This window comes from Camelina sativa, chromosome 13 (assembly GCF_000633955.1).
Source record: "Camelina sativa cultivar DH55 chromosome 13, Cs, whole genome shotgun sequence".
In the NCBI taxonomy this organism is placed as follows: Eukaryota; Viridiplantae; Streptophyta; class Magnoliopsida; order Brassicales; family Brassicaceae; genus Camelina; species Camelina sativa.
This window is the reverse complement of record NC_025697.1, coordinates 14097115-14111935: the sequence shown is the minus strand read 5'-3', so window position 1 is coordinate 14111935 and position 14821 is coordinate 14097115. Positions and strand designations below refer to the sequence as shown.

Sequence of the window (14821 nt, the reverse complement as noted above, 5' to 3'; positions counted from 1 at the left end):
AACGTGGTAAATAGCATAACAGATTATAAAAATCTAGCTGCTGTTGAGTTGCTAACATCAAAAAGAAGCAAGCAAACTAGCAAACAAAAGCAAACACAGAAAGAAAACACCAAATACTAACTTAAGAGAGTAGTAATGTACCTCCCAAACGAGAGCACAGTCCTGGTTAACGCCTTTTTCGCCGCGTTTGGAGAAAATAGAAGCGGAGTTATTAGAACCTTGTGCATTAACATAACCAGAGGATTTCAGAATCAGTTCTTTCTTCTTCGCGTCTTTAGCCATATCATCAGCAGCTTCCTTTGCGTCGCTGTTTCCATTGTTGTTCTTCACTCTCTTTATCGAAAATGTTCGAGCTAACCCATTGAACATCGAAGAGAAATGCCCCATTTTTTAATCACCCCAAAAGATGAAAATATCAAGAAACAACGACCTTAACTTTTTTTTGTTATGCTTAACTTGATCCTGAATCTGTTATTAAAAAAAAAACAAGAAAGAAGAAATTGTTTAGTAACTTTTATATATAATACAAGTGTTTAGGGTGAGATATAATGTGAAAAGTAGCAAAAACAAAAAGAATCAAATTTTGCGAGGAAAAAAACAGAGGTTAAAACTTAAAACGTAAGAAGATGAGTCATAGTGTTATGAATCTAGACTACCCAAAAAAAAGTTTAAACACCTTTAGTGGAATATTCGTAAGTATGACATGGATTCCATTGAAACAAGTTTCTGAGATTTATCTTTTTCATATAAATATATATGAGAAAAAAATGATTTTTGACGTGAAGGGAAATCGAGTTTCTGTTTATAGAAAACACATCTAGAGATATTTCTTAATAAGGAAATGAAAAAAACAAGTTGCAAGAATCCAAGATTCTTCTCTTTTGCTTTTTCCAGGAAAACTAACACAACTTTCTCAGCATGTTGTTGCTTAATACAATATATTAATATATGAATACCCAAAAGGGTAAAGAAGCAAACACACTTAATCTCCACAGATTTGCTTCAAAAATTAGTTTAAAGCTTTTCTGATTTTTATAACCATTTTGGATAAGATAAAATTTCTAAATCTTTACTGAGTGAGAAAAAGAAAGTAGAAGAACCCAAGAAAGGTGTCTCTTAAGCTTTCATTTGGATCTTCATTTTCTCAATCAGATTCTTAATAGATGTATAAAGATAGAGAAAGAGAGAGAGACCTTTGAAATGTCACGTAAGGATGAAGCGCCGGAGGTATGATGTAAGCTCGGGAAAAAGCTGACGTAACACCTCAACGGTGAAGAAGATTTAGCTAATGGAGCATCGATGAGAGAAAAATATATCAGAATCCATTTTAATGCTCCAAAGAGATTTAAATGAAACAATTAAGGAATGGAATTGAATTTTTAATTAAAAGTTTTATGGTACGTTTGTTCCGATCGCTGTTCATTTTTTTTTCTTAATCTTGTGGTAGGAGAAAGGACAAAGAAGTAGCACGACATCGTCTTCGGTTTGGTCTTTTGTGGTTGATATTAAAAAATTCATATAATTCAATTATTACGTTTCTCCAAGATATTTGTAGCATATGTATGAATTCAAATGTACCACAAATATTATTCAATATAATTACATTTCTCCACGATATTTTTTTGATTATGATGATTTATATATATGTTCTCAAAGGAAATCAGTTTGCAATTTAAATTGGTTGATTCGAACAATATTATATAGGTATATAAGGAACAGCGACGACTAAAGAAGTTAAACAATTATCTCAAATTCAAACTCTTTAATTTGAGATATTATAAAATTTTAACAAACATAAAGAACTTAAACAATTTAAAATGGTGTCGAGATTTGACTGTACATTTATATGATTAAGATATTAATATCAGAAAATGTGTAAATTATGAAATGGGTTATGCGATGGCTGGCTAGATGTGTCCCAATCGTTATATCAAAGGCCAAATAAAGCAGTTCCAAAAAAATGAAAAAAAAAACAGTAAAAATTCACAGTTCTTCAAGAATAATAATCAAATATTTTCTGATAATTTTATATTATTGTTATTCTTCACTTATTTTATAGCTGGTATTTTTTCTTTCTTCAATTGCAGAAGTCAAACTACCGTAATTTTTATTTATGCATAAGATAAAGTGATATACATCTTTAGCATTATCCGTAGAGAATGTCAACAGTTCCGTTATGTGTTCTTTAACTATTTATCAAATTATGCTGTGTGTTTAATCATTATTTGAATAATAGCAAGAACAAATGTTCTTAATTAGCATAAAATTAGGTAAGCGAGAGATACAAAACAATAAAATTAGGCAAGCAAGTAAAAAAAATCAAATTCGATAGTTGGAGAATTCAATCATACATATATAAGAATGTTTGATCAAAAAAACATATATAATAGTGTTATCATTGATATTAGGGATTATTTATTTTAAAAAAATTGTTATGAAAGATATTGCTACTTTTTTATATGGCATTGCATCATATGATTATCGTGGTAAACTATATACTCTGGCATGTTAACGACATCAATCTAAAGTAAAATATACACAATATTGTCTGGGAGTGAGTATATTTAAATAAAACCCTTTAACAAAATATATATATATATATATATATATATCTTTAAATACGCGAGCATAGTTGATGTATTATATATGTTTGAATAAAATATTATCAAATTTGCACACATCAAAAAAACAATAATAAATTATTATCAATTATTTTTTCCAACCAAACAAAATTTAGGTCAATATCCCATACTAGTGTAATTTTTAAATTGTATAACTTTCAGTGTGCATATACAAATGTCAGTTTCATTATATTTTGTAAGTACAGTAAAACCTCTATAAATTAATAAGGTCGGAACTATGAAATTTTATTAATTTATAGAGGTTTTAATTTATCGATAAATTAATATTTTATTAATTTATGAAGAGATTTTCTCATTTTCATAATTTTGAAAATTTTCTATTACAACATAAATATTTTTGTTATCATTTACATTTTAAAGAATTTTTTTAATTTATAATATTGGTTATCGTAATTGGAAAATTTTTAATTGTTTACTAAATTAGCTAGGTAAAAATGATAAATGTTAAAAGTTTAGAGTTTAAAATAAATTGCTACTATTATCCTTTATGGTAATGATGAAGTCGAAGAAGATATTGCGGTACCTTTAGAACTAGTTACTAAATAATCAATTCTCATATCTAGACTCTCCATAATTTTTGGATGCGATTGAGAAGACAACAATGCAAAAAATTAGAGCAGAGTTCCAACAAGAATTCAAATTCAAGAATAGGCAAACAACAATAGAGTCACATTTCAATAGATTTTCTTAGATATATATATATATATATGTTTAGATAATTTGATTATTAATTTATGATATTGATGGGACCATATTTTTACATAGAATTTCCAAAAAAAATATTATCTTATTATTTTATCGAAAAGTGTCATTTTTTACACCGGCCTAACTTGGGACCGGAAAAATTTATTAATTTATAGCGAGTATTAATTTAAAGAGTATTAATTTATAGAAGTTCTACTGTATATAAAATCTTCTACCATCACCTTCAGATTGAAATGCCTTTTTCTTATCAAAATGAATTGTAGGCTTTCCCGTAAAGAATACAATCATATATTAAGATTATGGTTATCAAACAAATAAATAAAATAATAACAGATCTAAAACTAGTGTCACCAAAAATAAATGACACAAGAAAACAAGAGAAAAAGTGTTCTAATTGATATTTACCGCAATATAGTGAGAATTTTTTTTTTTTTTTTTACCTATAAGTCTTATTATGATCGATATAGTTTGTATGGGATTCGGTGAATTAATAAAAAAAATACTAGATATTAAGATATTTTAATGTTTTTGATTGTATTTGGATATGGATTTTGACTACCGACCAAATAAGATGGGTAGAAAAAGCATGAACTCGATAGAAATGACTTGACAATAATGCTCTATTTAACTTTTAGGAAAGTCTAATATAGAAGAAGCCACTGATTATTATTATTTTTCTTAACTCAAGCATTGCTATTTGCATCAACAAAATACTGGTAATTGTAATTCCATCAGAATTTTTCATCAATGTTGAAAAAAAAACTGCTAGAAATAACAAGCAATACACGTAAAAATTCATGCAGACTCTATATCAATTTTTAAAATAAAAAATAATCTCGAAGTTTAAATATATATATATATATAGTATCTGCTATAATTATATCAATATTTACTACATTAGATAATTATACAGAATTTTAAATAATAAATCATCCATTTATATCATAAAAATAAATAATATCTTTTGATATATCAAAGTTTTACAAATTTTTCCGATATTTATAGTACTTAAACTATGTATTTTTTTGGTTGTATAATCAATTTCATAAATTAGAAGTCGATATTGAAAAATAACATTATACATTGATAAATCAACGGTCCCATAACTGTTAATGATAATGACAAAATCGTCTAAAATCACTTACACTCAATTTTGTCTCTATAACTCGAGCACCATCTTGTCATTTTCATAAATACAAATTTTTCTTTGCTATAAGATGTAAATTTCCTAGATATTACATTGAAATTAAGACTAGTTTTATATTTACTGGTTGAAAACCATATATGTTTAGTATTCAATTCATTTATAGTGGCTACAAAAACATGGTTTTTTTTGGGCAAAAAGCTACAAAAATATACCTAGCTTCTTAGCAATCAGGCATTTGTTCATAAATGTTGAGATCTATTGAAACTAAAGTTTAGTACTCTATTGTTCGAGTATAACAATTTTCTTCCAAAAAGTCATAATTTACAAAACATAAACATTTTTCTTATAATGTTTTTACCAACTTACACCTAAAACCTTGATACCCAACAAAAAAAGAGGACATGACCAAGAAATAGTTCTAAGCAATTCCAAAAATAGTTCTATACCATTGACATTTCCACATCTCCACGTTCATGCACAGGCCGCCTGGTAAACCATATAGTTTTAAATATATATAATAATGTTTTGTCTTATATATTTGTATTTTTTTGAAATAATAATTTAATAACTAATTTTCATATACCAAGATATACATGCATTTTAGATCTCTGTAAGTTTAGACTCTGTGCCCAAGAGGATAGTGAATGACAAAACCAATTCTCGACAACTCAAACTTCACCGTTGATAAGAATAAAACGATCACGATAACATCTATATTATAAGTATTATATTCGGTTTAACATAACGATAACATCTATATTATAAGTATTATATTCGGTTTACCATAACGATTGCATCTAAATAAGTATGTCTTTCTCAACAATTAATTAAAAATAAAATAAAAAAACGTACCAAAAAAAAAATAATATCACTCTCAGATATAAATCATTGAATTCAAACTCAAAAACGAATAATTCGAACTAATCATTTGCATAAGTTATTCGAATTTTGAAAGAGCCAATTTATCTTAATCTTTTTATGTATAAAAAATCGAATTGAATGGTTTGCACGCTAGTATAATAACAATATATAAACGTATTGGCTTAGTAATCATTTAACTTCAACATGCGAACTACATGTGCAATTGCTAATTAAAAAACCAACTGATGAGTACTTACTTAAATGGGTAAAAGCTAATGGAGAAAGCCAATTTGAGTAATGCAAAATACATTCTAGTATACTACTATTAAAGTACGTAGGCCGCACGTACACGTTTTACATAAGGGAACCTAAAGCATAGATAAACAATTTTATATAAAGTATACAAAAAACAATCATATAATATTGGACATGTGAAATGGGCCATGTTTGATTGTACCTAAATCATTGAAACTATAAAAGTAATATTTTATAAAAGGTGCATATCTATATAATTAATAGATTAACATCGATTTAGTGTACTATTTCAAAAAGCTATATAAATAATCATCAAATCACATATAAATATCTCAAACAACAACATTGCTTGTTTGAACGTTTACAAAGTGTAAATATATACAATAGTCAGCTCACGGAAAAAGAGTTGATTGGTTTGGTTCGATTCGCTATTATATCATCATGAGTCCTATATTCCGGTCTAATCAAAGATATTTTTGATTCGCTTACTACTATATTCCGGTCTAATCAAAGGGAATGAACCGAAATTGGAAACCGTAACGTGAGAGGTCGCAATAATAATAATAGTTAGACGCCGTGACGAAATTGGACGTTGAAGGTTCTCTATCGAGTTTCACATTACTCGAGAAGGGGAATAAGTCAGTGGGACAATTATGGGGACTGTGGTTGTGACCGCTTGTGACGGTAGTGGGACCTAAAAAACACGCATAAGAAAACAAGAAACACTGATTCTTCTGTTCTGTGTATTGGTTGGATGATATGAATCCCCAATATGTCGGCAACAATCATGCAACACCAAATCTTTTTCTCTGTTTATAATAATTTTTTGACGTTTTGATTGTAGTAAATAAAGAAAGGGGTTTTTTGACAGGTTGGATAATTGAATTTTCAAACCATTTAGCACATTCAAAGGTTTAAAAAAATATATTTTGTCAGTTTTTATACATACACAAATAGTCTAGTGTGTATTTAAAAACAGTAACATACTAAAAATAGACCAAAAGATATCCGTATCTTTCCAATCTTGTGAAACTAAAAGAATACGTGTTCGGTGTTCTTATTAGATCTGAGCCGACGTGGTAATGAGTCATATGACCTATGCATGAACACGTGATGAGNGAGGGGGTTTTTGACAGGTTGGATAATTGAATTTTCAAACCATTTAACTGCACATTCAAAAAAAAAATTTAAGTAAACAAATAGTCTAGTGTGTATTTAAAAACAGTAACATACTAAAAATAGACCAAAAGATATCCGTCTCTTTCCAATCTTGTGAAACTAAAAGAATACGTGTTCGGTGTTCTTATTAGATCTGAGCCGACGTGGTAATGAGTCATATGACCTATGCATGAACACGTGATGAGAGAGACTCACTAGCTAGCTACTCCACCAAGAGACCTTTTTGGTGTGGCCGTGTGAGCGGAGAGAGGCTCGATTAGTGATCGGTTCCCATTTTTGTGGGGAAGTTTTACAATTCGGCAACCGAACCTAGTCTTCTAGACTAGGTTTTCGCGGGGGCCACTCGCGAGCACAACCTTTCAGAACTTTTTGGATGAAACGTTACATTCTAGGACACATGGCACATGAGAGGCGGTGCACCCGGCTAAGTCACTCTCAAGTTTTAAGTAGAGTCTCATCACAGCCTTTTAAAGATTTTCAAACGGAAGTTACGGAACACTTTTTTTTGGTTTTAAAATCTATTCTGCTAAAATAATGAATTGTATTTGAAATATTTTTCGATGATTAAGAAAATACTAGCTATAGTTTACTAATTAACGGAAATATATATACATAAACTAGATACTGGAAGAAAAAACAATGTAAATAAAGTTACATGGATATACTCTTAGAGCATAATTAGTGGGAGTTGCTGAGGAAGAGAATTGCTTAGAAAATAATATATAATAATAAGAGAAGAAAAAAATAAGAGAACCGAGACTTAAGTTGCTCTGGCAAGAATCAATCCTTTTAATAAATAGACAGGTGTCGTTTTTTTATTGGTTACTACAAATAAAATATAACAAAAATATATATATGATTAAAGTACATTTTTTTATTCTTTTAAAGACATGTTAGAGTGTTCATGGAGTAAAGATGGTCTTAAGCATTGGATTGGTTAATCCCAAAAACTGTTGTTATACAGTTTTGGTGTGGTCGACAAATAAAAAACTAAATTTATTTTTGTGAAAAGAGTTCATGGAAAATGAAATGGGGGGGGGGGGGGGGGGGNGGGGGGGGCAAACTGTTAACTGATTTTTTTTTCATTGCCTGATTTATGGGGTAAAAAAAGAAAACCCGAATGTTGCATGATCTTGAAGCAGAAAAGCCCATTAGATTAGCAGCATAAGCCCTATAATAATTAATTATACACATACACCCATGAAATTGAGGTGATTTTTTCCAGAACCGGTTCAGTAAACCGACTTCATGAAATTGATATTGAGATTTCGTTGGGTTCGATTTACTCGATACACAGACCAAAACATCAAAACAAACTTTGCAAAGAGATGAAAAACAAACAAACTTACCTGACTTGAATTCGAGCTGTGTTGAATCTAATCTCCTGTATATCTCGACAAAGTTGTAGGTGTTGAACCAGAAAGTAATTTGAGCTGACAGTTATAAAAAAAACATACAATAGAGAAGGAAACGATCAAGAAGCAAAAGATCTTCTGGATTAGGTAAAAAAAGCAAATAAATTTAGGGGAAAAAACGACAAAAGAGCTTAAAGCACATGATTGTTTGTTGGTACCGACGAATCATGATTTGGTAATTACCTTGGTCAAGGGGCAACCGGGCAAGAACAACGAGTCAACATGTGGTCGGTTTGTTTTTTTATTGCGTACGTGTTCACTTCACTGTTCATTCTTAAACTAAGCTATGGACAAACGTGGACACGTACCTCACAAGAACTCATAGAAATTATTATGTACTTGAACTGATTATGATTTTACTTTTTTGTTATATCATCTTCGAATTTTAGATACTAGAGCATAGGATCGGAGCATCAATCAAAACCTCTGTACCTTCATGTTCAAAAACAAGAGCATTAGCTTCCGTTTCATAACATCCTCAAGATATTAGAACTGTGGCCAGTCTTGTTAGACAGAACAAATTGCGAACCATGTAGGATAGACTCATAGACTTAACCGTCACTTGCAAAACTGTGGTCTTGCAAACAATACAAATTGCAAAACTGTGGTAGCAGTTCTATTTTCAATTTGCAAAATTGTGGTAAGTTAAAGCAGAGTTTTGCCACCTCTTGGACAAAAAACTAGTTCTAACAATATCATCTGTCCGAAGCCGCAACAAGAGCATCTGACATAAGTGTCAGGTAACTTGCTTATCCAATCCTCTTCTTCTCTTGCACTACACTTTTCGCATTCATGGCATAGTGCATTAGTGCTTCTCTTTCGAAAAGCTCTTCCTCCATTACATCCATTCGTAAAATTGAACAGAAGATTTCACAGAAACAATGTTCAATTACTCAATTAGTTTACTTGTCTACACCAATTATGGACATTTTACTTTCCATGTCTATTGCACAAAAACCCTTAATATAGTAGTTTGATCAAACTCAAATTTAAGACTTAGAAAAAAAGTAGAAGAAGCCAAGACTATGTTAGAAACTTGAGAAAAAAAAAATACATTCATACTTAGAAAAACATACAATACAAAGGATGATAACAAAAATTGTCGACTTCTTACAAACCCTAAATCTAAATCGGTCACAACAAAGTTAACTAACAGAGTTAAAACTCATAATAATCTAACATTCATAATCATACATATAGAAAATAATAAACCATTGACCTAGTCAAAGACCTAATTCAATTGTAAGAAGAGAATATCATTGGATCAGCAAAAGACGACGGAGTTTGATTATTCCACCCCGCAAACCGATCAAAGTGGACAGGTGGTGGGGTTTGTGTCTGCATCTGAGGAGGAAATACCATGAGAAGATCAGATTCGTTACTTCTTAGACAAAGTCCTTGTGCCCCAAGTGAAGCCGTACTCATCGATGGGTCAAAGGTAGAAATAGAGTTAGGGAGTTGACATAAGCTATCGTTGTCATGGTTATAGAGAAAGACTGAAACTTTGCTCTGTTGTTGTTGAGTCAATGATGGCGTCGATAGGTCTTGCTCTGTTTTTGACACACCGCTCATCAATGATGGATCTGTTGTGAAGAAGCCGACGGAAGACACCACATGGTTCTGATCGGGTTCTGTCTGGTTCTGTAACCGAAGCAGCTTATCTTGTAACACCCGTAGAGAACTCTCTAACGAAGCCTCCATCTCCAATACTTTCTCAGAGCATTTGTTGTCCGTGATATCAAAAGATGTCTTCTTGTCTTTGAGGGTCTTCTTATTCAGAAACAGAGAAAGGTCTGTGCTTTTCTTGCGTCTCTCTCTATCGTCGAGTTTGCTGAATCTCTCCGCCATGTCCCGAACCTTGGATTGATCTTCCGGCCATGTCCTGACGAGTTCTCCGTCACGGTTGTAGTATATAACACAGACTTCGACATCGCAAAGGATCGAAAGCTCGGAGGCTTTCTTAAACATGGTTTGTTCTCTCAAAGGAAGATTTGTTGTCTTCTTTGAAACGGAAGAGAGCGAGGTTTGTTTCTTGAAACATCTTCGATTTCTCACCGAAAACAATTTCGTTGTTTTGTCCTTCGTCAACATTGAAGAAGAAGCCATTGTACGTTTGTTTGTTTACAGAGAGAAAAAAAAAAGTAAGCTTTACTTTCTTGACAGAGAGAAAATAATAACAATCTTTGAGAATTAGGGTAAAACACAATACGGTTAAGGGTTATTATATAGAATTCGATTTCCATATTTGAGGTTTAATTTCCTTTTTTATTTTATTTTGAAGCGTATCTTCTCTTCATTAAATGATGATGATACACTTTTATTAATCTAACCGTTGTAGTATTTCTGTATATATATACATATATACACTTTTATTAATCTAACCGTTGTAGTATATATATATGTATGACAAGAAACCATCATTGTTTCAGTTTCATCATACTAAAATCATATTTTAAGTTTCCATTTTGTATATGGACGAGTAGATAGGGTTCTGAGAAATTTTCCTAGTACTTAATCGTTTGTATCTTTACCTTGCAGGTTATGTATGACTATGAAGACAAAATAAACCAAGCTGTATTTCCTGGATTGCAAGGTGGTCCACATAATCACACAATTACGGGTCTAGCAGTTGCTCTGAAGCAGGTTCAGTCATCAACTTTGTTTTGAAAGTGTGTTCCATTGTCTAATATGTACATATGAACTCCAATCACTAGTGTAATTAAGTTCTAATCTAGAATTATATTGGTCTTGTTAATGATCTTCCTGACTTGTTGTCATTTACTCTATTTTTTTTTTTGAATGAATGTAAAATTTTATTCATCAAAAAAACCTTTTCTTTACAACATGTGTAACACTGTCTAGTTTGTTTAGCTTGTATGCAAAAAGATTAACTTAAGTTCTAGTTGAAAACCATCGAACAAGGATATCCCTGTAGTCTTGGTGGCCCAAGTTCAGAAGGAGGAGTAGCTTATTGCGAATGATCCGATCTATCCGTTTACCAAGTCGCTGAGCAGAGAGGGGATGCTCTCCTGTCATTTACTCTATTGTAGGCGAGAACACCTGAGTATAAGGCCTAGCTACCAGGATCAAGTTCTCCGTAATTGCTCAAGGTTTACTGATTGTCGGTAATTAGTTGACATGCCTTAGATATACATACTGCCATGTTTGGAACAGCTGGGTATAAGACCTACTGTAACCATCTCACTTCTTTTTTAATATATAAAATGGCTTGGAATTGCAGACTTTGCTTGCAAAAGGATATGATTTAATGTGAGGAGGCACTTACAATCATTTAGTTTTGGTGAATCTGAAAAGCAAGGTACTTCTTATTCTATCTTTTATTCCCTTTGATATCTAGATGGAATTGTTTGCTTTGGACGTACTAGTTTGCATATGAAAGGGTTAATCCCATTGGTAATGATAAAACTAAAATAATGATGGTTTCTTTGTTTCTCGTATCTGTTGTGTGATTTGATTTTTTTACTAACTATATGCTGACCAGGTTATAGCAAATCAAGTTAAAATGTTTGGTTTTGTACTGTGAACCTCAGTAAGCAGTGCATAGTGTATACTTTTTCTCTGGTTACATATATGATGTTGGGTTTTGCCGGGAATAGATGGATCAAGAGTGGAAAAAGTATTAGAATCAGTACATATTGCAGCAAACAAAAACACTGCTCCTGGTGATGTTTTTGCCATGGTTCCAGGTGGCATCCGTATGGGTAAGGCTCTTAAAGGAACACTGAAAAAAGTAACGTGTTAGTATGTCGAAAAAGTAGTAGATGTTCATGCTTTAGCTAGAAAAACGTGAATCAAATCAAAAAGATGAGTTCTTGAACTTTTTGGGTACCTATAGTTCTCTGTTATATGCTCTTGTTTCAGCTTAGGATGTTAATTGAGAGTTTCATTGTTTCCTGTCACTCACTTAAGACATCTTTCCTTTCATGAAACATGTTATAATAGGTTTGGTGAACCACACCATCATATGTTTTGATTTGTTGGCTCGATTCTTCAATTCTCTTATTTACTCAGATCATTATGGATTCTGATTTTGCAGAGGAAACTCATACTCAAATACAGTCACAAATACAGGCTAGGGCTACTGAAATGAGTTGTCTTGAGTGTGATCGTAGGCATAGCAATGTTTTCATTTACTTGAATCTTTTCTGCATGTATCTTCTTGGGGGTATCCATAAGGCATAACTTGTCTCCATATATCAAGACTGCCTACAAAGTTGCCTTTTTGCCCTGTTAAACATATTCTTATTCTGATTCTAGTTCATGAACATGAAATCGTTTTTATGGCTAGATGGATCATGAGTATTTTGTAATTTTGCCCATCATAATCTTTTCTTATGGAAGAACAGAACCACTTATAACAGTTTATAATGGTCCAAGCTGAGTCGAGTCTTTCGGATCTAATTCAGTTACGAAAAATGAAAAAAGGAAAACTACAATTACTGGAAAAATTTCCAACCGTTAGATTAATAAACGTGTATGGAAATACACTTCAAAAAAAAGAAAGATTAAACCTCAAATATGGAAATCTAATTCTATTGAAATTATAATTATGGAAATATGGAAATCAAATTCTATATAATAACCCTCAACCGTGTTGTATTTTACCCTAATTCTCAAAGATTGTTATTATTTTCTCTCTGTCAAGAAAGTAAAGCTTCTTCTTTTACCTTTTTCTCTCTGTAAACAAACAAACGTACAATGGCTTCTTCTTCAATGTTGACGAAGGACAAAACAACGAAATTGTTGTCGGTGAGAAACCAAAGATGTTTCAAGAAACAAACCTCGCTCTCTTCCGTATCAAAGAAGATAACAAATCTTTCTTTGAGAGAACAGACCATGTTTAAGAAAGCCTCCGAGCTTTCAATCCTATGCGATATCGAAGTCTGTGTTATATACTACGACCGTGACGGAGAACTCGTCAAGACATGGCCGGAAGATCAATCCAAGGTTCGAGACATGGCGGAGAGATTCAGCAAATTAAACGATAGAGAGAGATGCAAGAAAAGCTCAAACCTTTCTCTGTTTCTGAATAGGAAGACCCTCAAAGACAAGAAGACATCTTTTGATAACAAGGACAACAAATTCTAAGAGAAAGTATTGGAGATGGAGGCTTCGTTAGAGAGTTCTTTGCGGGTGTTACAAGATAAGCTTCTTCCGTTACAGAACCAGACATAACCCAATCAGAACCCTGTGGTGTCTTCCGCCCGCTTCTTCACAACAGACCCATCATTGATGAGCGGTGTGTCAAAAACAGAGCAAGACCTATCAACGCCATCATTGACTCAACAACATCAGAGCAAAGTTTCAGTCTTTCTCTATAACCATGACAACGGTAGCTTCTGTCAACTCCCTCACTCTATTTCTACCTTTGACCCATCGATGAGTACGGCTTCACTTGGGGCACAAGGACTTTGTCTAAGAAGTAACGACTCTGATCTTCCCATGGTGTTTCCTCCTCAGATGATGCAGACACAAACCCCACCAATTATCTGTGGGAAAGTGAATAAATCATCTTATTGAGAGAATATGATACAGTATATATAGTCATGTACATAAGGGTTTTAGCACTATCTAATTACATTTATGACCCTATTCTATGTCTCTCCTTTACACGCCCCCTCAAGATGGAGGCAGTTGCTTGACTCCAATCTTATTGTTAAGTTCTGTGAAACGTGGTCCATGTAACGGTTTGGTTAAAGCATCGGCAAGCTGATCAGCGATGTGCACATGTGTGACGCGAAGCATGCCTATCTGAATGTGTTCCCGTACAAAGTGATAGTCGAGTGCAACATGTTTCATTTTGGAGTGAAATACTGGATTGACACAGAGATACATAGCCCCTACATTGTCACAATAAATCACCGGAGCAGAGGGCAGTAGTACACCCATTTCAGTGAGTAAGGAGCAGATCCATCTTAGTTCGGATACAATGTTAGCAACCGCGCGGTATTCGGCCTCTGTAGATGACCGCGAGACGCTGCGTTGTTTCTTTGATGACCAGGAGATAGGACTCCCTCCCAAATAGACAATATACGCATTAGTTGATCGATACGTACCTTTATCACAACCCCAGTCAGCATCGGAGAAAGCATGGAGGGACAGAGGGGCATTGCGACGAAGGAAGATCCCAAGTGTTGGTGTGCCCACAAGATATCGGAGAACTCGCTTAGCCACCTGCCAGTGCTCAGTTGTTGGTTTGTGCATGAACTGAGATAAGCGGTTTACCACAAAGGCAATGTCGGGTCGCGTAAAAGATAAATATTGGAGGATGCCAATGACCATACGATAGTCAGAGGCATTAGCAAGTGGTGTTCCCGAGTATAGCGTGAGCGGTTTTTGAGTCATGGGGGTTGGAACCGGATGAGCATTGATCATATTCGTCTTTGCTAAGAGGTCCATGATATACTTCCTCTGCATTAAGTGAAGACCAGCGGTGGTACGAGTAGCTTCGATGCCCAAGAAGTAGTTGATGGGTCCGAGGTCCTTGAGTGAAAAACGAGCTGCCAGAGACTTATTAAACGCATCAACCATAAATTGTTCACCAGCAATGATAACGTCATCTACGTACACAAGGACGTAAACACAGTGACCAGAAT

General features: G+C 33.1%; 2 protein-coding genes and 1 pseudogene across 4 annotated transcripts in view; 1 reads left to right on the top strand and 2 right to left on the bottom strand.

The window, feature by feature from the left end:
* The window catches only part of LOC104736725 (probable protein phosphatase 2C 73), a 3985-nt gene extending 2497 nt beyond the window's left edge, over window positions 1–1488 (bottom strand). Inside the window, exons 1-2 of one of the 3 annotated variants that reach the window (XM_010456770.2) lie at window positions 1194–1488; window positions 142–468 (exon numbers count right to left, since the gene is read on the bottom strand). In XM_010456770.2, coding sequence (XP_010455072.1) covers window positions 142–387 — 246 coding nt within the window. In that variant the 5' untranslated portion in view covers window positions 388–468; window positions 1194–1488. Of the gene's footprint in view, window positions 1–141; window positions 469–1193 lie in introns of those variants that run through there. The other 2 variants (XM_019234479.1, XM_019234478.1) reach the window with 2 other exon arrangements.
* On the bottom strand, window positions 9312–10368 carry LOC104736722 (agamous-like MADS-box protein AGL93). The gene has a single exon (XM_010456769.1). The coding sequence runs from the start codon at window positions 10308–10310 to the stop codon at window positions 9441–9443; it is 870 nt and encodes a 289-aa protein (XP_010455071.1). The 5' UTR covers window positions 10311–10368; the 3' UTR covers window positions 9312–9440.
* Window positions 12924–13745, top strand: LOC104738234 (annotated as a pseudogene).

Coding starts and splice junctions, on each gene's coding strand:
- LOC104736722 (XM_010456769.1), bottom strand. CDS start 10,310: ATGGCTTCTTCTTCAATGTTGACGAAGGACAAAACAACGAAATTGTTT.